The sequence below is a fragment of the Polyodon spathula genome, chromosome 50 (assembly GCF_017654505.1).
Source record: "Polyodon spathula isolate WHYD16114869_AA chromosome 50, ASM1765450v1, whole genome shotgun sequence".
Taxonomy (NCBI): Eukaryota; Metazoa; Chordata; class Actinopteri; order Acipenseriformes; family Polyodontidae; genus Polyodon; species Polyodon spathula.
The window spans coordinates 1,285,904-1,311,917 of NC_054583.1; the positions used below are offsets into that span (position 1 = coordinate 1,285,904).

Sequence of the window (26,014 nt, forward strand, 5' to 3'; positions counted from 1 at the left end):
TGACACACACTCACACCTAAATAGTCAAATGATTCATTTCATGTTTTTATAACAGTATTTAGAAACGAGACAACCGGACAAAAATGACTTTTGTTTACTTGATTTACTGCATCCTTTCTCCAAACAAAATCATAGGGGTTAGGGAGCAGGGTGCAGAATCACAAACACTCGCTTATCGAAGCATTACAAAGCAGATAAATAAGCCGAGGAATGCGACAAAACAAGCATTAAAAACACAGGAGAGGTTTGGAGAGAGTAGCTAATAAGTGCAGTTTAATTTGTATCAGGATTTCAAAGCCAGCTTCCCACACACCCGCCTGTTTTGCTGTGGAACTCAATTCGGCAGCAGCTGTTGTATTAAACTACAATTGTGTTCCGTTTAATGAAATGTGCTTTTAGTGACCAGGCTGCTGTGTTGCACACCTACAACATAGATTATCATGATAGATTATCAGGGTTTCATTCTGACTTTTCTCCTGCCCTTTAAGAATTCATTTTCTGCAGCAGTTGAGGGTTTCCGACGGATCAAAATTAATCTGTTTTTTCTTAATGTAAACGTCATCTACATCATGCATTTTGTCCCGTCTTCATTAAAGTGTCTTTTAGTGCAAACATTTCACTATTCTCACATTTCACATTTCGGTAGAATTTTGGTGCCCTCTAGTGGCCGTTCGTCGGCACTTCCAGAACATTTACCCGCACCACAGAGACGACAGACAGCAAAACCAACGTTGAAATAAATATTAGACTGATTTATCTTTCAAATGAAGACGTGGTCTCGTAGCCCTGAGTTTAAAACGCCTTAAAAACTGACCTATCTACCAGAAAGGGGTTAATTACAAGAGTAACTGAACATTCAGAACAGAAAATAGGAGATGATTTCACTGTTCTATTAGTCTTTATAAATGTATTTCCATGCCTCTTCTTTATAATGTTAACAAAGTCAGTACAGCCAGTGCCAGCGGGCTGAAGGTGCGGGGTTTGAAAGAGGAATCCTTGGAGTTTGACAGTTTAATTTGGCCGCAGACATTCCCGGAGATCAGGGTGGATTCGGGACTGGACTGGGAGTTCTGAGTGCTGCTGGCGCTCGACCCCGAAGTGGTTTGGACGGGCAGGCCTTGGGTCTCCTGGATCCAGGACAGGAAGGAAGTGACACGCGAGTACACCCCCGGGCGGTTGGGCTGGGCGCAGCCGTCCCCCCAGCTGACAATCCCGGCCAGGATCCAGGAACCGTCCGGACTGGGGCACACCAAGGGACCCCCAGAGTCTCCCTGAGAGACAGAGAGAGAGGGGAGGGGTTAGAGAGGAGAGAGGAGAGAGGAGGGAGATACAGAGAGAGAAGGGAGGGTCAGAGAGAAGAGAGGGGGGCATACAAAAGGGGGTTTGCAGCGTTCCTCACCTGACAGGAGTCCTGGCGCCCCTCCTGGTACCCCGCGCAGATCATGTCTGGTAGGATGAAGGGCACGCTCTTGCTGACAGAAGTGCCAATGTGGTACATGGTGTCACAGGACTCGCTGCCCACGACAGGAACCATGACCTGCTGCAGAGTGCGGGGAGCGGACAGGGTCACTGTGAGAAGGGGAGAGAGAGAGAGAGAGAGGAGAGAGAGAGAGAGAGAGAGAGAGAGAAACAGAAACAGATTAATACACACCGCTGTGCAAAAGTCTATAATATATACAATATATATCGATGTTAGGGCCATCAGCATTTTGCTAAAAGCTTCCTCTAGCGTTTTCCACGTTTATAACAGCTTTGACTGTTATTAATACAGCCTGGTTTGAGTGAGAAGAAACCAAGCTTCAGCAATCTTTAATTCACATTGATCAGAATCTGCAAACACTTGTGATCACAGCCACTCAAACTGTACATGAGCAGCGAATATGAAGTGTTGCAGTAGGGAATCCATCTCATGCTTCTCATCGGGGGGGGGGGGGTCGAGAAGCGTCCTTAAAAAAAAAAAGGAAAATTAAAACTTTTTTTTTTAATGTACATGTGACATGAGTTTTTGTGTGTAACGCAGGTTGATTCTATGGCAGTACTAAGGGAGGTTGATTCTATAAAGCAGGTTGATTCAGTATTAAAGCAGGTTGATTCTATGACAGTATTAAGGGAGGTTGATTCTATGGTAAAGCAGGTTGATTCTATGGTAAAGCAGGTTGATTCTATGACAGTATTAAGGGAGGTTGATTCTATGGTAAAGCAGGTTGATTCTATGGCAGTATTAAGGGAGGTTGATTCTATTAGTATTAAAGCAGGTTGATTCTATGGCAGTATTAAGGGAGGTTGATTCTATGGTAAAGCAGGTTGATTCTATGGCAGTATTAAGGGAGGTTGATTCTATGGCAGTATTAAAGCAGGTTGATTCTATGACAGTATTAAGGGAGGTTGATTCTATGGTAAAGCAGGTTGATTCTATGGCAGTATTAAGGGAGGTTGATTCTATGTAGTAAAGCAGGTTGATTCTGTGACACTATTAAGGGAGATTGATTCTATGGTAAAAGGGAGGTTGATTCTATGGCAGTATTAAGGGAGGTTGATTCTATGCAACCAAACCTCCAGCCAAAACTCCATGCAAACTAAGATACTGTCAATAATTCCCTCCTACTGGTAAAGCAGGTTGATTCTATGGCAGTATTAAGGGAGGTTGATTCTATGGTAACAGCAGTTATTCTATGGCAGTATTAAGGAGGTTGATTCTATGGTAAGCAGGTTGATTCTGTGACTACAGTAATTAAGGGAGGTTGATTCTATGGTAAACAGGTTGATTCTATGGTAGTATTAAAGGAGGTTGATTCTATGGCAGTATTAAAGCAGGTTGATTCTATGGTTAAGCAGGTTGATTCTATGACAGTATTAAGGGAGGTTGATTCTATGGCAATATTGAAGCAGGTTGATTCTATGACAGTATTAAGGGAGGTTGATTCTATGGCAGTATTAAGGGAGGTTGATTCTATGACAGTAGTAAAGCAGGTTGATTCTGTGGACACTATTAAGGGAGATTGATTCTATGGTAAAGCAGGTTGATTTTATGGAGCTGGCAGGAAGCACAGGCATTGCTGTCCATCAAATCAGCAGTCCGAAGCACCTTTGACCACCGTTCCACAGTTCAGATTCTGTCCTCTTGCGCATATTTTGGCCTTTTAGTCGCGTTCCCCTTTCTTAACAGAGGCTTTCTTGCTGCAACACATCCTTTCAGTCCTGATTTCAAGAGTGACCTTCAGACTGTTGATTTGACGGAAGACGCCTGTGCCTCCTGCCAGCTCTGTCGTCAATTCAACGCTCGTCTTCTCTCTGCTCCTGAAGGATATTATCTTCAAGTCTCGCTCATCCTTGTTAGACAGCTTTTCTGGGCTCTTCCAGTCCTGGGCGTGTCAATCGCAGATGGTGTTTCTCTGTGCTTGTTGATTATGCTTCAGATCCCACACCTTGAGAATGGAGCGATGCGAGCGACTTCAACTCAGCGTGTTTCCTTCCTTATGCGAGTCAAGGCTGTTACAACAGTAGAAAACACTAGTGGAGGCTTTGAGAAGATTGTTGATGCTCATAATGCACACACACACACACACACACACACACACACACACACACACACACACAGTCTCTCACCTCCCTCCTTGACGTTGCCCCAGCCAGTCACCCAGCACTGCTGCCCCGTTGTGAAGGAGGTGGAGGGGCTGGGCAGGCACACCGGGAGGATGGTTTCGGAGAGGGGGGCGGGCTGCTCCAGCTCTAACAGGGCAGCATCGTCTCCCTTATCAGCGGACTTGAACCCGGGTCTCACAACAATGCGCAGCAACCTCCTGTCCACACCCTGCTGCTGGCTCAGAGACAGGGCCCCCAGGCGCACTGTGTAGAGTTTTACATTGCTGGAACTGGAGAGGGGGAGAGAGGAGAGAGGAGAGAGGGGAGAATAGAGAGGAGAGAGAGAGGAGAGAGAGGGACTATAGAGGAGGGGGGAGGGGAGAGAAATAGAGGAGAACGAGAAAGAGGAGAGGGGAAGGGGAGGGCGATGGGAAGGAGTAAAGAGATGAGATCTTGGAGAGGGGAAGGGGGAGAAAGGAGAGATGAGAGGGGGAGGGAGGGAGAGAGAGGGGGTGGGGGGAGAGAAGAGAATGAGAGAGGGAGGAGGGGGGAGGGTAGCTACTCAGACTCTCATGTATCTACTCCCCTCATCTCCCCCTTCCCCCTGCTCTTTCTCCTCTCTACTCTCCCCTCTCTCTCCCCATAGTGCCTAATCTAGGGAGGAGAGGGGGGGAGGGAGAGAAGAGAGATGAGAGAGGAGGAGGGGGAGGGGGCAGAGAGGGGTATCACTGATAGATCAATACTGCCGTGTAGATAGATGTAAAGACAGACAGACAGACAGACAGATGCACATCATCTGATGTGTGCTGTACACTGTGTGTGGTCACGCCTGGTGCGAGATCCTCTCTCTCTCTCTCTCTCTCTCTCTCTCTCTCTCTCTCTCTCTCTCTCTGTATCTCTGTCTCTCACCTCTGGAAGCAGTGCGCTGCACTCAGGATCCAGTCCTTGTTGATCAGGGATCCCCCGCAGAAGGGAAAGCCGTCTCTCATGATGCTGACCTGCCAGGGCCACGCCCCTTTCTGCGCATCACTTCCCCCCACGATACGATTCTCTCCCACCTTCCTCCTGCCGCGGGCTGAGAAGAGAGAGGGGGAGGGGGAGAGGAAAGAGGAGGAGAGGGGAGGGAGAGGAGGTGAGGAGAGGAGAGGGGAGAGGAGACCTTTATTTATGTCTCAGTTCTGTACAGAGATGCAAAGTGTGATGCTCAGAGAGACAGGAAGACAGACACCCTCCGATGCTTATGATCTCAATACGGTGCTAAACAAGGTCTAAGAGGGTTTTGTTACCATTTGAAAAACGAGTGACATTATCAAAGACCTGAATAACTCTAGGCAGGTCAGACCACATTGTGTGTGTGTGTGTGTGTCTCTCCCTCTTCCTCCTCCCCTCTCCCTCTCTCGCTCCCCCTCCCCTCCTCCCCTCTCTCTCACTCTCTGTGTTTGAGTTCCACATTATCTTCTCTGTAACTTGCTTCGATCTACACTCCAAGCCGCTGGTAATTAGAGCCGTGTTCCTCATACTTCTCAATCTCTTTCTTCTCTCTTCCTTGTGATTGTAAGTGTCAGGCAAGCAGCCAAACTAAACAGATCCTCGTTCTTCATGCCTTCTAAATAGGGTTTGTTTCTGTCATTGAATTGACACTGAAGACACTGAGAAAGACTTCTAGTGGAAACGTTTGTCATTCAATATACATTCACCGGCCCCTCCCTTTAAAGGAGCGCTGACCTTCTTTAACATGATCACCTCCGGCTTTATTAACCCTCCCTTTAAAGGAGCGCTGACCATCTTTAAAATCCATTCTCTCACCTCTTATTAGCTTTATTAACATGATCACTGGCCCCTCCCTTTAAAGGAGCGCTGACCATCTTTAAAATCCATTCTCTCACCTCTTATTAGCTTTATTAACATGATCACTGGCCCCTCCCTTTACAGGAGCGCTGACCATCTTTAAAATCCATTCTCTCACCTCTTATTAGCTTTATTAACATGATCACTGGCCCCTCCCTTTAAAGGAGCGCTGACCATCTTTAAATTCCATTCTCTCACCTCTTATTAGCTTTATTAACAGGATCACTGGTACTTGTTCTTAACCACAGTAGCGTCTAGCTTCAGGCTACAAGATGACTTTGCATAAAGAAGTGATGAAAGATTAATCTCTAAGAATGAATTTCATAAAGAGCTCATAGTGCTGAACAGCAAGGTCTGGAACAAAATGACACGCTTCCTTGCTTGTAAATACAGGCATTAAACTAAGTACACGGTTCTAGCCTGAAGACTTTGAATCAAACCAGTTTGCATGACGTTGCTTTGAAATACAATAGGATTGTAAGAAATGACAGAAATTCATCAAATCAATTGTAACTGCAACAAGAAAAGTGTCCACCACCCAGCCCAGCTCTGGCCAGAGGTTTTGCATCATCCTTTATATAGAATGAACTCCCTCAGCTTCATAGAGTCCAGTGAAAGCTGCTGAATAATGTTCCCTTGTTAACATATTGAATTGCACCCCCTCTATATAGAATGAACTCCCTCAGCTTCATAGAGTCCAGTGAAAGCTGCTGAATAATGTTCCCTTGTTAACATATTGAATTGCACCCCCTCTATATAGAATGAACTCCCTCAGCTTCATAGAGTCCAGTGAAAGCTGCTGAATAATGTTCCCTTGTTAACATATTGAATTACACACTGCGAAACATCAAAAGTAGAATGAATGACTCCGCCAAGCTCATATAGTCCATGAAAGCTGTAGAATATGTTATTGTTATCATATTGATTACACACCAGCGCTTTCTGTAGTTTTTCCCTACTATTGTATGCTACAGAAGGATGTTGTGCATCGCGGAAACATCATCATTGGTAGATGACTGAGCATTTCAGAGGGCTGTGTCTCATCAATATCAGGGTCTAGTGCTGTATATTATAAAGACATTTCAGAGGGCTGGATCTCATCAATATCAGGCTCTAGTGCTGTATATTATAAAGACATTTCAGAGGGCTGGATCTCATCAATATCAGGGTCTAGTGCTGTATATTATAAAGACATTTCAGAGGGCTGGATCTCATCAATATCAGGGTCTAGTGCTGTATATTATAAAGACATTTCAGAGGGCTGGATCGCATCAATATCAGGGTCTAGTGCTGTATATTATAAAGACATTTCAGAGGGCTGGATCTCATCAATATCAGGGTCTAGTGCTGTATATTATAAAGACATTTCAGAGGGCTGGATCTCATCAATATCAGGGTCTAGTGCTGTATATTATAAAGACATTTCAGAGGGCTGGATCTCATCAATATCAGGGTCTAGTGCTGTATATTATAAAGACATTTCAGAGGGCTGGATCTCATCAATATCAGGGTCTAGTGCTGTATATTATAAAGACATTTCAGAGGGCTGGATCTCATCAATATCAGGGTCTAGTGCTGTATATTATAAAGACATTTCAGAGGGCTGGATCTCATCAATATCAGGGTCTAGTGCTGTATATTATAAAGACATTTCAGAGGGCTGGATCTCATCAATATCAGGGTCTAGTGCTGTATATTATAAAGACATTTCAGAGGGCTGGATCTCATCAATATCAGGGTCTAGTGCTGTATATTATAAAGACATTTCAAGGGCTTCTCATCAATACCTCTAGTGGATAAAGACACAGAGGGCTCTGTTGATATCAGGCTAGTGCTGTATATTATATTTCTGGCTGAATCTCATCGATATCAGGGTCTAGTCTGTCTATTGTAAAGACATTTCAGAGTCCTCATTGTAAAAATATCAGGCGTTTTCTATTCTTATTACCCAGCATTATTTACAGAAGGCTTAAACTGTCAAACCCGTGGCTTTGTGTTGCTGTATATGTAAAAGATTACTGTGATATGAATCTGGATCACCTCTGTTGAATGGCTACAGTGTATCTGGGAATCTATCGAAAGGTCGTCTCTTTGTTTTTCTGGTCCTCATTGTAAAAACCACGCGTTTTCTATTCTTAACCCAGCATTATTTACAGAAGGCTTAAACTGTCAAACCCGTGGCTTTGTGTTGCTTGTAAAAGATTACTGTGATATGAATCTGGATCATAATCTACATTCTCAGAGCTTTGAAAGAATGTTCCTCAAACCTCATTAAAATACATTGTCAACTTAACATCATCACTGGCCCCTCCCTTTAAAGGAGCGCTGACCATCTTTAAAATCCATTCTCTCACCTCTTATTAGCTTTATTAACAGGATCACTGACCCCTCCCTTTAAAGGAGCGCTGACCATCTTTAAAATCCATTCTCTCACCTCTTATTAGCTTTATTAACAGGATCACTGGCCCCTCCCTTTACAGGAGCGCTGACCATCTTTAAAATCCATTCTCTCACCTCTTATTAGCTTTATTAACAGGATCACCGGCCCCTCCCTTTAAAGGAGCGCTGACCATCTTTAAAATCCATTCTCTCACCTCTTATTAGTTTAGTTTCTTCTAGTTTTTTTTAGAGTATTTTTGAAGTTCTGGATGAACTATCTATAATATCACAAGATCCACTCAACAAACAGACAGGAGAAGAAACAAACTATTCCAATCTCTCTCTCTCTCTCTCCTCCCTCCATCTCTCTCTCTCTCTCCTCTCTCTTTCCTCTTTCTGTGTCTCTCTCTCTCTCTCTCTCTCATTCATTTCCAAAGGCGCTTGTAGTTTCATTCTGAGTTCATGTCTGAGTAAGGGTTAGATTCTGCTTATGGTTTAATTTCCAGGTTTGCGTCTCAAAGCTCTCAGTTATGAAGATGAAACATCGTCCTCTTACCAAACGTCTCTGCTTCCCCCAGACATTGCAGGAAACCTTAAAAGAAAGAAAGAAAACTTTTTTATTTTTGTTATCAGTGACTCTGTCCAGCTGATACAACACTACAGCCTGCCTGTCTCCTCATTAAACTGACAGGAATCCAGCTCTGGATAAAAGGGTCGCATCACCTACAATGTTAGGATTGAGACATCATTAAATACATATATGAACATAAATTCAATCTTTTATTTATCTTCGTGTAATCAAAGAAACAAAATGATAGATATCTGCTTACAGGTACAAAGACGCACTTAGACCAGTGTCCCCTAGTAAAAGTACAGCACAGTGTAAAAAAGCACAGTGAAAACTGACGCATAGGGAAGAATTGTAAAGCACAGAGAGGTCTGATAAAGCATAGGGGAGCATTGTAAAGCACAGAGAGGTCTGGTAAAGCATAGGTAAGCATTGTAAAGCACAGAGAGGTCTGGTAAAGCATAGGGAAGCATTGTAAAGCACAGAGAGGTCTGGTAAAGCATAGGGAAGCATTGTAAAGCACAGAGAGGTCTGGTAAAGCACAGGGAAGCATTGTAAAGCACAGAGAGGTCTGGTAAAGCACAGGGAAGCATTGTAAAGCACAGAGAGGTCTGGTAAAGCACAGGGAAGCATTGTAAAGCACAGAGAGGTCTGGTAAAGCATAGGGAAGCATTGTAAAGCACAGAGAGGTCTGGTAAAGCATAGGGAAGCATTGTAAAGCACAGAGAGGTCTGGTAAAGCATAGGGAAGCATTGTAAAGCACAGAGAGGTCTGGTAAAGCATAGGGAAGCATTGTAAAGCACAGAGAGGTCTGGTAAAGCATAGGGAAGCATTGTAAAGCACAGAGAGGTCTGGTAAAGCATAGGGAAGCATTGTAAAGCACAGAGAGGTCTGGTAAAGCATAGGGAAGCATTGAAAAGCATATTCCCCGGCTATTCATTTATATAATATAAAGACTTACCTATAGTGAAGCAAGCAGCTCCAAACAGCTCTCTCATCTTGTCTGTGTCTCTTACTCTCGTTGCTGTGCACTGACCACAACATATATACACTGCAGCTCTATCTATACCTATATGTCTATATATCGAGCATATGTGTCTATCAGACTGACTATGCGTATGGGTTCATGCTATTGACAATTTCCACTTTGCTCTGGAGCATTCCAGCAGTACAATTATAGTGCCGACACAAAGTACAGCTAGCTACTCCCCCCCCCCCCCAAGTCTGAGATTAATATACAGGTTATGCAACATTTTTTGAGTGTGTGTGTGTCTGAGTGCATCTGTGTGTGTGTCTGTGTGTCTGTGTCTTTGTGTGAGAGCAGTTAACTTCTAAGCAAATATCTTTACTGTACGAGTGAAGTCCACTAAGAGCAGGTAGTGAGTACGATGAATGGATGACAATGATTTCAAGTAAGAGCAATTACAAAATGAAAAAGTGAAATCGGACACCTATAAGAGTAAAATCAGTACAAGATACAGTAAGTAGTTATATGGAGCAGTTCAGTGCGAGTACAAGCTGATGCACGTATGGTACAATTGGGTGCCATATAGTCCAGTATAGTGGAGAGTTGTGAGGTTTACAGATGCTGTCTGAAGGTGGTCAGGGACTGAGCAGTCCTGATACCCGTGGGCAGGTCGTTCCACCACTGAGGGGGAGGGTGGAGAAGGAGTGGGCTCTGGAGGCGGGGGAGCTGAAGGGGGGTACAGCTGGTCTGCCAGGGGGTGAGAGGGGGTGTGGGGACAAATGATGGCCTGGAGAGAGGAGGGAGCAGAAGGTCGAGACAGCGATAGGCGAGTACGAGAGTTTTGATGTGAGCAGAGATAGGGAGCCAGTGCAGAGAGGGAAAAACAAGGACAAGGCGGGCAGCAGAGTTTTGGATGAGCTGGGGCGGACGACAGATAGAAGCAGATAAAGTAGTGGTCAGAGGTGTCGAGAGGAGTGACCGAGAGGGCAGGGGAGCAAGCAGCCCCTGGTGAGGATGATGTCCAGTTGACGGCCCGCTGTGTGAGGGAGAGGTGGATGTTGACGTGCTTAAAACTTTGAGAAGGAAATGAAGTTTTTTTTTTTTTGTGTGTGTGTGTGAGTTTATTGTCTGCAGGCAAAATAAATACCAGACTGAAGTTGATCGATCATCCGTTAAACTGGAGACACGGAAATCTCAAAACCTTTCCGCGTTTCATCAGCTCGAGACATTTGCTTGTTCAATGAAATCTTTTATTACACCTTACAGATAAACGCACGAGTGAGGTGCATGCGCGTAGCACAGCAAACTCAGTTACTATCGCTCCTGACTCTGTGTATTATCAACACATCCTCTTCCCCCCCCCCCCCCCCGTTCAGACTGCGCTTTCAGACTGCGCTTGTAGATCTCTGATCCGCCCCTCCTGCTCTGTCACTGTAGAGATAACTCGCTGTGCTTGCTGATATTCTAACTTGCTGCATCCTAGTTCATATTGGATTCTAGCAGTGTTATTATTATACACGGCATCCTAGTTCATATTGTATTCTAGCAGTGTTATTATTATACACGGCATCCTAGTTCACATTGGATTCTAGCAGTGTTATTATTATACACGGCATCCTAGTTCACATTGGATTCTAGCAGTGTTATTATTATACACGGCATCCTAGTTCATATTCATATTCTAGCAGTGTTATTATTATACACGGCATCCTAGTTCATATTGGATTCTAGCAGTGTTATTATTATACACGGCATCCTAGTTCATATTGGATTCTAGCAGTGTTATTATTATACACGGCATCCTAGTTCATATTGGTATTCTAGCAGTGTTATTATTATACACGGCATCCTAGTTCATATTGTATTCTAGCAGTGTTATTATTATACACAGCATCCTAGTCATAACTAGCAGGTTATTATTATTCAGCATCCTTTCACTGGACTCTATGAAGCTGAGGGAGTTCATTCTATATAGAGGGGGTGCAATTCAATATGTTAACAAGGGAACATTATTCAGCAGCTTTCACTGGACTCTATGAAGCTGAGGGAGTTCATTCTATATAGAGGGGGTGCAATTCAATATGTTAACAAGGGAACATTATTCAGCAGCTTTCACTGGACTCTATGAATTCATTCTATTAGAGGGGGTGCAAGCAATAATAACAAGGGAACATTATTCAGCACTCACTGGACTCTATGAAGCTGAGGGAGTTCATTCTATATAGGGGGATGCAAAACTTTTGGAACCAGCAGCTGTCACTGGACTCTCTGAAGCTGAGGGAGTTCATTCCCTCTGCAATTCTATGCTGGAACATTATTCAGCAGAGATGAAGAGAAAGAGACTTTCCCTCTATATAAGATATGCAACGCCTCCCGGGGACCTATCGGCTTTTATAAACTCGGTCTCGACTCTACTGAGCAAGACTTGTCGAGGGAGACGAGTGAGACCCGCCTCGTCAGATAGAAGAGAGAAAGAGAAAGAGAAAGGGAGGCTCTTATACTCTCTGAACAGCCTCCCTCTGCTCTGCCAGTATTATCAGGTTAATGTGTTTCATTTTACCCTGCTCATATCAATGAAATACAAAACAAAACAAAAAAGAAATCATGGTGGAGTGTGTGTGTGCACCTTCTTCAAATTACACATTACTTCTTCCTCTAGTGGACAAACCATGAACTACACTCATATTTGTGTAGACGCACCTGTGCACAGTAATTGTGTAGGGTCGCTGATGTCACTGAGACGGGCAGAAGAGTCATGACTGAGTTTTCCCTCTCCTGTAACAGCGCCCCCTGGCCAAAAATACCTGTTTTAAAAGGACTGCTCTGAATCTGGGCATGCTACACTCACACTGCTACTCTGATCAGAGAACACTTTGAACACACAAACAGGGAGACACAGACAAACACACACACAGATACAGACACACAAACACAGAGATAATCATAGACACACACACACACACAAAGAGAGAGATACAGACAAACACACACACAGATACAGACACACAAACACAGAGATAATCATAGACACACACACACACACAAAGAGAGAGATACAGACACACAAACACACACAAACATCTTTAAAACACGGTCGAACCGGTTTTTCGTGGTTTCACAGTATAGTTTTTTTCCCGGCCGCTGAAGCTGGTAAAACCAGAAAATCTCTTTTCAGGAGATTAAAAAAAAAAGCACAACAGTTTGGAGTTTAAGAACAGGAAAAATTCTTTAGATCAACACAGAACAAAGAAGGGCTGTCTGAGAGATCTAGAGCCAGGGTTTAATAGAGAAAAGTGTAAGGTACTGCACGCAGGAAATAAAAATGTACATTATAAATATCATATGGGAGATACTGAAATTGGAGAAGGAATCTATGAAAAAGACCTAGGAGTTTTTGTTGACTCAGAAATGTCTTCATCTAGACAATGTGGGGAAGCTATAAAAAAGGCTAACAAGATGCTCGGATACATTGTGAAAAGTGTTGAATTTAAATCAAGGGAAGTAATGTTAAAACTGTACAATGCATTAGTAAGACCTCATCTTGAATATTGTGTGCAGTTCTGGTCACCTCGCTATAAAAAAGATATTGCTGTTCTAGAAAGAGTGCAAAGAAGAGCGACCAGAATTATTCCGGGCTTAAAAGGCATGTCATATGCAGACAGGCTAAAAGAATTGAATCTGTTCAGTCTTGAACAAAGAAGACTACGTGGCGACCTAATTCAAGCATTCAAAATTCTAAAAGGTATTGACAGTGTCGACCCAAGGGACTTTTTCAGCCTGAAAAAAGAAACAAGGACCAGGGGTCACAAATGGAGATTAGACAAAGGGGCATTCAGAACAGAAAATAGGAGGCACTTTTTTACACAGAGAATTGTGAGGGTCTGGAATCAACTCCCCAGTAATGTTGTTGAAGCTGACACCCTGGGATCCTTCAAGAAGCTGCTTGATGAGATTCTGGGATCAATAAGCTACTAACAACCAAACGAGCAAGATGGGCCGAATGGCCTCCTCTCGTTTGTAAACTTTCTTATGTTCTTATGTTCTTATGTTTCATTCCAATGGCCATTCTGGGTCTCTTGGACCTTCTGACTCAGTGGATCAATCCATTTTCATTTGAAAGGAATGCGTGAGCCTGACGGGTAATCTTACCTTACTCTGCTTTATGTTTTGAGTCACATATCAAAAGCATCATAAAAGGTGTCTTTTTATCGTCTAAGAAATATTGTCAACACTCTAGACTGGACTACTGTAACGGCCTGTGGAATTATGTACAACAACAATTACCAGCACATGATACAATATTATTTTATGATACCTAAATTTTATAACCCGTAATAGCATTTAAACCCGAGCATGGAAACCCTAAACAATCAACAATGTGATTTTCCCACCACATGGGGAGCGGGCTTCCAGTGGTCATGCTCCTTGCTTTTGGAACTCCAAAAATCACCAGGAACGCTAGCCAGCGGTAAAGTCAAACCTAAACATTTGTTTGAAATGGCTTATTGAAAGGGGGGGGGGGGGGGGGGGGTCAGTGGTGTCAAGCAGGCGAATTTATCATTGTATGCAAAGAAAGGCTTGGATCGCTGTTCTCCACAAAGCCTTAAAAGCAGAAATCAAACCCGAGCACCATATTTTTGAGCATAAATATGCCTCATTACCTGTGCTTATTTTATACAGCATTTTTTGCTAATCATTTTGGAGGTGCTTGTATATATGTGTGTGTATATATACATATAGCTATAGCATTACAAGAGCCAATCAAATCGCATGGAAGTTGCCTACCAGCTAATACAGTCACAGCGTTTTTAAAGTCAAAATATAGAAGCTGCGAACATGTTTCACCCTTTTTGTGGCTCATCAGTGCAGCCTGGGTTTTGCCTTCAGAAAGGCTCAGGAGAGTCAGTAAAAACAAGTAGCTTTCGAGTGAAGGTGAATGAAAGCAATACATTTAAACACAACGGGTTGCTGGGAAATATGCAGATAAAGCATTACAAGAGCCAATCAAATCGCTTGCAAGTTGCCGCCTAACAACTGTCACATATTCTGCTACAGCCCACTGTATTTTAATTTATTGCTTTCGATTTCGAAAGCTACTTGTTTATACATATATATATATATATATATATATATTTTTTTTAATTATCCGAGTTAGATTTTAAGATTAACGCTATGTTCTGAAAACCGGCGTCGACATATCACTAAGATCCGAAAACGATTTTTTGATTTGTAGTCCAATGAAAAGTTACGAATAAATAAAGACTCTGGCCCAGCGTCAATTAAGACTATGTGTCTAGGCAGATGCAGGGGGGGGGGGGGGGGGGGGGGCAGTCAGAGAGTTGTCACGCCCCCCCCCCGCCAGCGTCTCTCTCCGGACGTGTCTACACTGTTCCTCCAGTGGGGCCCGAGGCCCGCCTCAGCACTCTTCTCCAGAGCTCTTTCTGGAGCAGTTCCCTCTCCCTCCTGATCCCAAGCAGCACCGTGCGGTTCTCCTGGGCTCAAGAGTTGACGGGCCCCTCTCTCTCCGGACGTCGAGAGAGGCCTGTTCCTATGTGGGCCCGAGGCCCACCCCAGCACTCTTCCTGGGCAGAGTCGTGAGAAGAGGTCGTCGCAGTTTTCCCTCTCCCACCTGATCTCAGGAGGACCGTGCGGTTCTCCTGGCCCGCACAAGAGCAACCAGGAGCGGGAGGGATAGCTCCCACCCCACGGGACTGACAGCTATCAGCATAGCCCTCCTACTGAGACAGGGTGTCTATCCCCTTTACAGCACTCTCCCCCCTCCCCTCGGGATAGACTCCTCAATGTCGTTCTCCATAGCCTCTATCTCTCCTGAGAAGAGAGGTCGAGGAGGGACTTAGGTCAGGGAGTGGACCTCTGTCCTCTACTCCTCTCATATAGCACAGTCTATAGAGCCATATGGTAGAGACGTGAATACAGCACATCTGAGAGACAAGAGAGGGAGAAGACAGTCTATAGAGCTGTACCGGCGAGAGGAGAGCCTCTGGGAAGCACGTCTATAGAGCATATCTGAGAGAACCTGAATACAGCCTTCTGTCAGACATCTCGTACTGGCCGCTCCTCCCCTTCTCTCCCCTTCCCAACCCCCAACCCAAGAGGGACCCCGGAGTGTTGGGGTGGGTTTTAGGGTTGGGTCGTGGTCTCACAGATATCCCTCCCCCCACCCCCCCCAAGGGGGGGTGGGGGGTCTGGAAAGAACATCCAGACAGTTTATTTTCATTACGCTTCATTGACTGCGCTGATCTGCGGCTCACTGGCTTACCGAGGGTTAACGAGACGTGGTCACACATTCCCAGGAGCTGTCCGAAACAGACGCCTGTGCCATCCTTCGGGATTCCCAACTCCTGCATCCTGCGGGAATTAAAAAAGGAAAACACATTTAAAAAGACCTGGACTGGCTCACTCAAACAGCTCAGCAATGGGAGTATTATTATTATTATTACTATTATTATTATTATTATTATTATTATTATTATTATTATTATTATTATTATTATAATTATTACTGAGCTGACAGCATCAATGTAAACCTGGAGGAAGTGTTTTTTAAATGGACCACAAGGTGGGGCTGTGGTGTAACTACAGAGTTAGTCAATGAAACAGTTTCATCGTCATAGTTACAGACAGAGGTGACTGAAGCTATAGAAATCTCTCCCGCTGATTACAGGGACCACTGAACATTTCGAAACAGCTCTGGACAAAAATTAATTGTGCTTCATAGAGTCCAGTGAAAGCTGCTGAATAATGTTCCCTTGTTAACATATTGAATTGCACCCCCTCTATATAGAATGAACTCCCTCAGCTTCATAGAGTCCAGTGAAAGCTGCTGAATAATGTTCCCTTGTTAACATATTGAATTTCACCCCCTCTATATAGAATGAACTCCCTCAGCTTCATAGAGTCCAGTGAAAGCTGCTGAATAATGTTCCCTTGTTATCATATTGAATTGCACCCCCTCTATATAGAATGAACTCCCTCAGCTTCATAGAGTCCAGTGAAAGCTGCTGAATAATGTTCCCTTGTTAACATATTGAATTGCACCCCCTCTATATAGAATGAACTCCCTCAGCTTCATAGAGTCCAGTGAAAGCTGCTGAATAATTTCTTACGTACGCGAAACATTGACGTACTTTGTAATTGTCCATCTACTTAACAGAAAAACTGACAAAAACAGAAAAATGTGACATTTTGAAATCTAACATGAAATATTACTGTACAACTATTGTGGCTTCAGACAGAGTTGATGCTGAGATCCTCTGGGGGCGGGACTTGTGGTGTTCATTGTGTGGTAGAGCTGTCTGATTGGCTGGCGAGGGTTTGAAGGGTGGTACCTTTTCATGGCATATTTGATGGAGTCCTCGTTGTGGCTCGCGATGATGATGCTGTATCGCTTACTGTCCTTCGCTATCAGATCCAGGATCATATCCAGAGACTGGTGATAGCTGCAGAGAGACAGGGAGACAGAGAGACAGGCAGATAGGGAGACAGGCAGGCAGAGACGCTTCTCTGCCTCTCTCCACTCCTGTCCCACACTGACTCTCCTGTACAGGCCTCATCCCTCCTCCAGTCCCCCGTCAGTCCAGACCTCTGTACATCCTCTCTCGCTGACCTCCTTAGCCTCTCCTCTGTCTCCTCCTGTCAGACAGTCCGGCTCTTGCTCTCTGTCTGTCTCTCTCTCTAGAGAAGCAATACCGTCCCAGACAGGCAGAGAGAGAGAGAGAGAGAGAGAGAGAGAACAGGCTAGTCTGTCTCTCTGCGTCTGTCACAGACAGGCAGGCAGAGAGACAGACAGACAAAGAGGCAGATGACAGAAAATTAAACATCATAAAGTATACAGTATAATTAAAAGTATGTTTGAATCTCATTGCTGAATGTGTAGCTGACCTGTGATTGGTGCTCTCCCATGATTGGTGGATGGGGTCAGGGTAGTTCTGCTCATTGGCCAGCTTCCTCTCCTTGTCCATGTACGCGCCTCGAACCAGCTTCATCCCAAAACAGAACCGCTCTCGGACCGAGACAGAGATATCAGCAGAGAGGAGCGAGAACGAGTCCTGGGGAGGGACAGAGAGAGAGAGAGACGAAAGGAGAGTATTTAAACTGTACAGTATCTGCAATATATCATTTATATTTCTCACAGGTGTAAACATTACAGTGTCTTGAATCCTCAGAGAGGGATTGTAAACTTCACAACAGCAAATCGCAGACAGGACGTAAACTTTGCAATTATAATCCACTGACATAGTAAAAACTTTGCAATTGTAAGTCAAAGACAAACCGACCTTTAAGTAGCACTGATAGGTGTTCCAAATCCAGGGCTCCGATTGGTTAAACTTCTTCATCATCGCCATGGTTACGAGTGTGAGGGCGGGGTTTATGTAGGTGTATTCGGCATCGACCAGAACTCGAACCCCGTGACCCTTAGCATACTGAGTGGGTGCGAGATGGAGGGGGGGTTAAGGGGCAAACAGAGAACAACAGCAACAAAAAAACAGACATTTTTCCCCCTCTCCCTTCTCTCACGTTCTCCGTCTACTGTTGTTGCCCCCCATTCCGCTTCTTTCCCCCCCTCCCTACCCTCCCGTCCATCTTCTTAGGGGTCGAGCTAACCAAAATTTTACTGGAGAGTACGGTACCCAGGCTCAAATTCCCTCCGCCCCCCAATCACCACATAGAGCCCCTTCCTGTTGTTGGGAATTGTATGGGTGGTCTGGTCCTTCTCAACTCCCCTCGAATTTCCTCCCTCGCGGGAGGTAGGCTCCTCTCTCCCTCTCCCTGTCTCCCCTAAGGGTCCCTAGAGGAAAGAGGGAGGGGGAGAGGTGGAGAGGGAAAGTGACATGGGGGAGAGATGGAGGGGAGGCGGGTGGAGAGAGAAGAGTTGAGGGGAGAGTGGAGAGAGAGAGCGGAGGAGGGGTCCCCTTCACAGGGGCGAGTCCCCTCCCCTCTCTCTCTCTCCCCTCCCCCCTCTCCCCTCTCCCCTCTCCCTCACCTCTCCTACATGGTAAAGCCTCCTCAGCCCACACAGAAAGTGACCCGCCTCGCCATCGCTCAGCCCTGAGAACCTCACTTCCTGGCCCTCCATGGCGCGCAGCAGACGTGTCAGAGAGAACTGCTCCGAGAGACCCGGGTGCGAGAGCAGGACTGTAATCCGCTTCTGAGAGAGAGGAGAAGAGAGAGAGGGAGAGGGAGGAGGAGGGAGAGAGAGAGAGAGAGAGAGACAGTCTCACCGACACAGCAGAGAGTGCAAGAGAACGAAACTCACTCTCAACTTTCTAAGCTATTCAATCAAAATCTTAATAAAATGATGCTGACGTGTTTATTCTGTCTCTGTAGACCCTGTTGCAGTTTGGAGGGTTTGTTGTTGACACTCTGAGGGCCAGATCTACACTCTCATACTATTACTGAAACTAAAGTCAAGTAGACAAGTGTGTCATAAGTGAAGCTGCTGCTAATAGCGCCCCCCTCCCCTCCCCTCCCCTCCCTCACTCACACACAGCTCAGCGCTAAGCAGGGCTGTCACTTTGAGTTGCATCATGGGAGATGTAGTCTTTGCACCTCTCTTGGAGAGCTGCACACAATCCAACATGGCTGCCAGATTCTCATCGTACTGCTGCTCCCTGAAACAGACAAATACAGAGGCACAGACACTGAGACACAGACACTAACACAGACACTGAGGCCCAGACGCACCGAGACACAGACACACTGAGACACAGACACTAACACAGAGACACATTGAAACACACGCAGACACTAAGGCACAGACACACTGTATAAGTCTGTAACTGGGGATGGTAAAGGATCTACAGTATGTGTTACATGGTGGCTTTTCCAAACTCTTAGCGCGTGTGCGTGTGTTCGAGTATCTCAGTGTGTGTCTCTCTCTCTCTCTCTCCCCTGCTCACCCCTCCCTGTTCTCTCCAAGGTCCTCCTCGATCGGCACGGCCAGCATGGGCCTCATTCCCATCGTGCTCAGCTTGTCCATGGCAACGCAAATCTCTTGGACCGTCTCCCCGGCAACGAACTGTCCATACGCTGTGGCCCTCATGAGGAGGGAGAAGAGGTGGGGCCTGAGGAGAAAGCGAGCAAACGAGAAGAGCAGGCGAGAGAGAGAGAGAGAGAAGGGAGAGAGAGAGAGGGGTGGGTGAGAGAGCGAGATCCTGTTAGGGTCCTGCTATTTCAAATGTTATTTATACATTGGTTTTCTTTGCATGATTTTTGATACCGTGATTTAGAAATTCTGTTACGAACCAATAAGAACACGGTCATTTGCCCCCTAAATTGTGTGTTTTTCCAAACTAAAAAGTGAAATTTCTGTGCGACCAGGTTATTCACCACCACGCAGTATACAACGTACATTTCCTTACGCTCGTTCGTGACGTACAAGCAACAGAGCTACGAGTAATGGTCACCCTTGACCTTGTCTGCTTTCCTGTAGTTGAAAACCGGTAATGGCTCAGAATACCTAATAAAGTATGACAGAGAGGTAAAAGGGAAACAAGCGCCAAATCACAATAGGCATATATTTCTAGCATATACAGTGTGTGATGAACAGAGAGAGGAGTGAAGGAGTGCTGTCAGCTTCTCGCGATGAGCTGAAGGAGGAGTGAGAGAGGAGTGCGGAGTGTGAGGAGAGTGTATGAGTGAGAGGGGTGAGAGGAGTGAGGTTAGAGTGAGGAGTGCTCTCACCTTGTCACAGTGTGTGACGAGCGCAGGGACGGAGCACATTCTGAAGACAGTCAGCGCTCTCACGATCTCGCTCGTCCGTTTCAGTCGAAACGCGCGGCCATCGCCGAAGCTCGGGGTCGTCGCGGGGTCAGCGCTCAGCATTCTGAGAGATCCAGGGGAAGAGGAGAGAGGCGAGGCTCTCCTGAGAGAGGAGGAGAGGAGCCAGCGCATCCCTCCGTCTGTGCTAGACTGTGTCTAAGAATGCGAGTCTGTGTGACTGTGTGTATGAGAATCTGTCTGTGAGACTCTCTAATAATGTGAGTCTGTGACTGTCTGTGTGTGTGTGAGAATCTATTTGTCTGTCTGGGAGGCTGTCTGAATGTCTAAGTTTTGCTTATTTTTGTATAAATTAGACTGTCTACAAAAACTGTTTTGATAACAGAAAAGTAAGATCATTTCAATATTCACAGATCTAAATTGTTCATATTCCCTTAAAAAAAAAAACGTTCTTTACAATTCAAACTTTCTTCTTTACAGTTCAAATTTTTTTTTTTTACAGTTAAATTAAAAAACAGAAACAAAAAAAAAACTATCGTACAAATAAATAAAAAAAACAGTTCTACAAACAGCAGTAGTACAGGAAAGATATATATATATGTGTGTGTGTACTTATCTCTCAGGACAGACAGAAATGCTGAGACAGTCGACCGATGGTAGATCTTAGTTTAAAGGTTTTTAGGTTGAAATTTGCTTGTGTTTGTAGAGAAGGATGGTTAATAATTATTTGAACTAGTCGAGGAAGATAATATTTAATGCGCTGAACCCTCCTCTCTCTCTCTCCCTCTACAGGCATTTACTACAAAAATGGAAAAGCTCATTTTCATAAATTTTTATTATTATTATTAGCTCCTGTACTTTTGGATCATGGTGGTAATCATATTGAAGTTCTCATCATTGCAATTAAGTTGTTGAGTCTGTGTTTTTTGCTGTTTTAATAAACAGGAGAAGAAACAGACACTTCCAATATCTCTCTCACTAAAGCAGAAACTAGAGTCCAAACGCTGCTCTGCTTGACTCTGTTTAGTTTCAGTAACGCTGATGAAGGCACTAGAGCCCCAAACTAGAGCTGCTCTGCTGGACTCAGTTTAGTTTCAGTAACGCTGATGAAGGCACTAGAGCCCCAAACTAGAGCTGCTCTGCTGGACTCAGTTTAGTTTCAGCAACGCTGATGAAGGCACTAGAGCCCCAAACTAGAGCTGCTCTGCTGGACTCAGTTTAGTTTCAGTAACGCTGATGAAGGCACTGGAGCAAAAAACTAGCTGAACTGTTTGATTACGAAACTCAGGGTCATTCCAACTGGGAAAAGCAACACCTGCACAAACAGAAGAGAACGATTCAAAAGGACTTTGAACATCACCAGGGAACAAAAAGAATTCCTTTTTAACAAAAAAAAAAAAAAAAATCCGAATACCTTGTTCTAGATAAATTATTATAATCATTTATATATTGCCCTGTGTACAGCATAGCACTGCCAGGCTCTGCCCAGCACACAGCAGGCAATGCCAGCGCACTAGATTACAGCTTTCTATAGCCGCCACTGTGTTGGGTAGCTGCTGTAGTTCTGTCCAGGGTTTTATATCAGTGTTATACAGTGCGGTCCTGCCAGCATTGCCCTGTGTACAGCACAGCACAGCCAGGCTCTGCCCAGCACACAGCAGGCAATGCCAGCGCACTAGATTACAGCTTTCTATAGACGCCACTGTGTTGGGTAGCTGCTGTAGTTCTGTCCAGGGTTTTATATCAGTGTTATACAGTGCGGTCCTGCCAGCACTGCCCTGTGTACAGCACAGCACAGCCAGGCTCTGCCCAGCACAACACTGAAAAATTGGTCTTGCGGTCGAAATGTTTTGTCATTCATTGAACTTATTATGTTTCTTGAAGTATTTCTAAATTCAAGTTAAGGAAGACAACAAAAATCAACCACAAAAAAAAATCTATTTTATTTTTTATGTTGAAGCAAAACACCACACCCTCATTAAAGCATCAAACAGCTGAGTAAATGAAAGCAGGGATGGGAATCAGACTCCTGTTGCACAGCAGTGTGATCCAGTCCAGGTTTTACTACCAGCTTGATCAGCCCCCAGTGTGTCTAGGTAACAAGATCAGATGTGTCTTATTATTAAACTCCTAGTGAACCCAGGACTGGATCAAACTGCTGTGCAGCGGGAGTCTGATTATTAAACTCCTAGTGAAAGCAGGACTGGATCACACTGCTGTGCAACGGGAGTCTGATTCCCAGCCCTAGAATGAATGTTAGATTTCCTAATAGAAGTCCACAGCGTGCAGCTGTGTGGTTCTGTTCAGTAAGAGCTCTGGTTCTACTGCCTGTAGCCTCCTCTCTGGTAGCCTCCTCTCTGATCTGTAAAGCAGAAGAAACAATTATATTGAGAAAGGCAAGGGAGGGAGAGGAAGAAAAAGGGAGAGACAGAGAGACAGAGTAAGAAAGAAATAAAGGAGAGGGAGAGAGCAAGAGAAACAAGAAAGGAAAAAAGAAAGGGAGAGAAAGAGAAACAGGCAGAAATAGAGGAGACAGAAAAAGGAGAGAGAAAAATAATTTCTTGTAGATATATTTGAAACTAGCCAAAACCCAGTTCTCTCTTTATATGCAACAGTGTAAAAGGCAGCATTCTCTTTAAGTGCTGTGTCCTTTCTTCCCAGATTTCATTTTACAGTCTGTGACAACGACCTCTGAATACACACCACCTTGTTTTCAGCAGAAAAATATAATTAAACCGCAAGCGTTCTGCGCCTCTTACTAATTGTGTATCAGCCTCTTGCACAGTTTGGCAGCCATTTAACAAATAATGGGACAGAAGCCCCAAAGTACGGCGACAGTACTGAATATCATGATGCCGTGCGTGGTATCGTATCGAGGCATCGCACAACACTAGCTTTTAATAGACGTGTGCCCCTGCAACCTACAGCCTGCCGAGTAACACAAGGATACAGCACAGCAATGCAACGCTTACTGGATGGGTTCTAGAGTCTTAAAAACAGTGCAATAAATGGGAAAATACTATAATTAAAAAAAAAAAAAAATGTTTTATAATGTTTGAAAAAAAAAAAAAACATTTAAAAAGGGCTTTTTAAATAATGTTTAATAATGTAACCCTTTTTTTTATATAGGTGGTTACCCCCATAGACTCCAATGGGAAAGCCAGACTGTTTCTCATCCCATAGACCCCAATGTTAAAGAACAGGCTGTTTCTCCTCATAGACCCCAATGTTAAAGAACAGGCTGTTTCTCCCCCATAGACCCCAATGTTAGTCAGGCTGTTTCAAAGAAAGAAAGAACGAAAGAAAGGAAGGAGAAAAAAAAGACTAAGCTCTACCAGTATAATATAAATTGTTAAATGTAATTGTGACAGACACACCCTGAATTCTGATCCTAATCAGCTTGTGCGCTGAAGGGGGTCCCATACCAAGTTCCACCTCAATAACCGCATAAAACGGTCCTGCAGTTTAATCAGAGTCTTGAGAACCCTCAAGACCGATCAATAGATTCACAGCTACAGCAAAACCTGCTGAATCCAGACCCCCCCCCAATACAAAACCAGCACGCTGTAGAACTTCTATGGGTCCTGACCAAATTCCTGCTCAAACAAATCAACGATGCGAAGTCCCGCGCCAAGCCTGTCTATCCTGGAGTACAGCACCATTCGTAAATATCGTCTACCTAAAAGTGAAAGGGAATTCGACTGCAGTCTGGCACAGTCACGAGACATTTATTAGTTCATAAAAATGAATCATGAGTATAAAATTAAAACACAATCCTACTGCTTATGAAGCTCTGGTCAAAAGTTTTGCATCACCCTGTAGAACAAACTAATTTTGCTTCAGAGTCCAGTGAAAGCTACTGAATAATGTTCTCTTGTTAACATATTGAATTCCACCCCGTCTATATAGAATGAACTCCTTCAGCTTCATAGAGTCCAGTGAAAGCTGCTGAATAATGTTCCCTTGTTAACATATTGAATTCCACCCCCTCTATATAGAATGAACTCCCTCAGCTTCATAGAGTCCAGTGAAAGCTGCTGAATAATGTTCCCTTGTTAACATATTGAATTGCACCCCCTCTATATAGAAGATATAAAAGATCTAAATTCTTCATACAGGTTTGTTTTCAAATGATGTCTTAATCCTAAAATTCTAGGCGATTAAAAAAATAATTAAAGAAACCAGCCACGGTCGAAACTTTTGCAAGTACCCCTGTAAACCGAGACTCGAGACAGTTTACTGTACAGAATGACAGCGAGAGGCAAGGCAGTTTTATACATTTTGTTCATTATGATCTTTTTCTTTTGGTTTTACCTCTCTGGTAACCTTGCTTCTGGTACCCTCCTCTCTGATCTAAAATAAAAATGATTACGTTTTTTTTTTTTTTTAAGGTAACTTGCCATTAGAGAGCGACCTGGTAGGGAAATGTCAATTTCCAGATTATTTATAAAAATAAAATGTACCTCTCTGGTAGCCTTGCTTCTGTTGGTAGCCTCCTTGGTAGCCTCCTCTCTGATCTGAAATAAAACAAAAAGATTATTAATAATAATAGTTTTATTTCCCTACCCAGTTATTGAAGGAATTCATCTCTGTACTTTAAGCTGCAAAAACTGTGCGTTTCTTGTATTATTGAATTTACACTGAAGACGCTGAGAAAGACTTCTAGTGGAAACGTTTGTCAATAAAGCAGTCCACACGAGCGAGACTCGGTATGGAAACATCGACTCCTAGCCTGAAATAAAACAACAGTAACTGTTTACCTCTCTGGTAACCTTGCCTTTGCTGGTAGCCTCCTTGGTATCCTCCTCTCTGCTCTGAAATGAAAAGGATTATTCACATGATTATTTTGGTTCTGAATAATGTTCCCTTGTTAACATATTGAATTGCACCCCCTCTATATAGAATGAACTCCCTCAGCTTCATAGAGTCCAGTGAAAGCTGCTGAATAATGTTCCCTTGTTAACATATTGAATTGCACCCCCTCTATATAGAATGAACTCCCTCAGCTTCATAGAGTCCAGTGAAAGCTGCTGAATAATGTTCCCTTGTTAACATATTGAATTGCACCCCCTCTATATAGAATGAACTCCCTCAGCTTCATAGAGTCCAGTGAAAGCTGCTGAATAATGTTCCCTTGTTAACATATTGAATTGCACCCCCTCTATATAGAATGAACTCCCTCAGCTTCATAGAGTCCAGTGAAAGCTGCTGAATAATGTTCCCTTGTTAACATATTGAATTGCACCCCCTCTATATAGAATGAACTCCCTCAGCTTCATAGAGTCCAGTGAAAGCTGCTGAATAATGTTCCCTTGTTAACATATTGAATTGCACCCCCTCTATATAGAATGAACTCCCTCAGCTTCATAGAGTCCAGTGAAAGCTGCTGAATAATGTTCCCTTGTTAACATATTGAATTGCACCCCCTCTATATAGAATGAACTCCCTCAGCTTCATAGAGTCCAGTGAAAGCTGCTGAATAATGTTCCCTTGTTAACATATTGAATTGCACCCCCTCTATATAGAATGAACTCCCTCAGCTTCATAGAGTCCAGTGAAAGCTGCTGAATAATGTTCCCTTGTTAACATATTGAATTGCACCCCCTCTATATAGAATGAACTCCCTCAGCTTCATAGAGTCCAGTGAAAGCTGCTGAATAATGTTCCCTTGTTAACATATTGAATTGCACCCCCTCTATATAGAATGAACTCCCTCAGCTTCATAGAGTCCAGTGAAAGCTGCTGAATAATGTTCCCTTGTTAACATATTGAATTGCACCCCCTCTATATAGAATGAACTCCCTCAGCTTCATAGAGTCCAGTGAAAGCTGCTGAATAATGTTCCCTTGTTAACATATTGAATTGCACCCCCTCTATATAGAATGAACTCCCTCAGCTTCATAGAGTCCAGTGAAAGCTGCTGAATAATG

The 26,014-nt window shown here is 44.0% G+C and overlaps 3 protein-coding genes across 10 annotated transcripts in view; all 3 read right to left on the bottom strand.

Annotated features, from left to right (window-relative positions):
- Positions 1-17: 17 nt before the first annotated feature.
- Positions 18-9,557, bottom strand: LOC121306858 (serine protease 33-like). The gene is made up of 6 exons (XM_041238835.1): positions 9,339-9,557; positions 8,366-8,401; positions 4,492-4,657; positions 3,607-3,872; positions 1,400-1,569; positions 18-1,271 (listed from the first exon to the last, which is right to left on the bottom strand). The coding sequence occupies exons 1-6, from the start codon at positions 9,373-9,375 to the stop codon at positions 927-929; spliced, it is 1,020 nt and encodes a 339-aa protein (XP_041094769.1). The 5' UTR covers positions 9,376-9,557; the 3' UTR covers positions 18-926.
- A 5,153-nt stretch (positions 9,558-14,710) lies between these two features.
- Positions 14,711-21,105, bottom strand: prodh2 (proline dehydrogenase 2). Its single transcript, XM_041238722.1, has 10 exons — positions 20,049-21,105; positions 19,265-19,458; positions 18,850-18,976; positions 18,349-18,513; positions 17,642-17,788; positions 17,247-17,413; positions 16,694-16,804; positions 15,586-15,713; positions 15,115-15,173; positions 14,711-14,836 (listed from the first exon to the last, which is right to left on the bottom strand). The coding sequence occupies exons 1-10, from the start codon at positions 20,256-20,258 to the stop codon at positions 14,726-14,728; spliced, it is 1,419 nt and encodes a 472-aa protein (XP_041094656.1). The 5' UTR covers positions 20,259-21,105; the 3' UTR covers positions 14,711-14,725.
- Positions 21,106-22,254: 1,149 nt separating this feature from the next.
- eif3c (eukaryotic translation initiation factor 3, subunit C) overlaps positions 22,255-26,014 on the bottom strand; it is a 29,061-nt gene continuing 25,301 nt past the window's right edge. For 3 of the 8 annotated variants that reach the window (XM_041238816.1, XM_041238817.1, XM_041238824.1), the window contains 4 exons: positions 24,845-24,898; positions 24,548-24,601; positions 24,399-24,437; positions 22,562-23,763 (listed from right to left, as the gene is read on the bottom strand). In XM_041238816.1, coding sequence (XP_041094750.1) covers positions 23,660-23,763; positions 24,399-24,437; positions 24,548-24,601; positions 24,845-24,898 — 251 coding nt within the window. In that variant the 3' untranslated portion in view covers positions 22,562-23,659. Of the gene's footprint in view, positions 22,447-22,561; positions 23,793-24,398; positions 24,438-24,547; positions 24,602-24,844; positions 24,899-26,014 lie in introns of those variants that run through there. The other 5 variants (XM_041238819.1, XM_041238820.1, XM_041238821.1 and 2 more) reach the window with 5 other exon arrangements.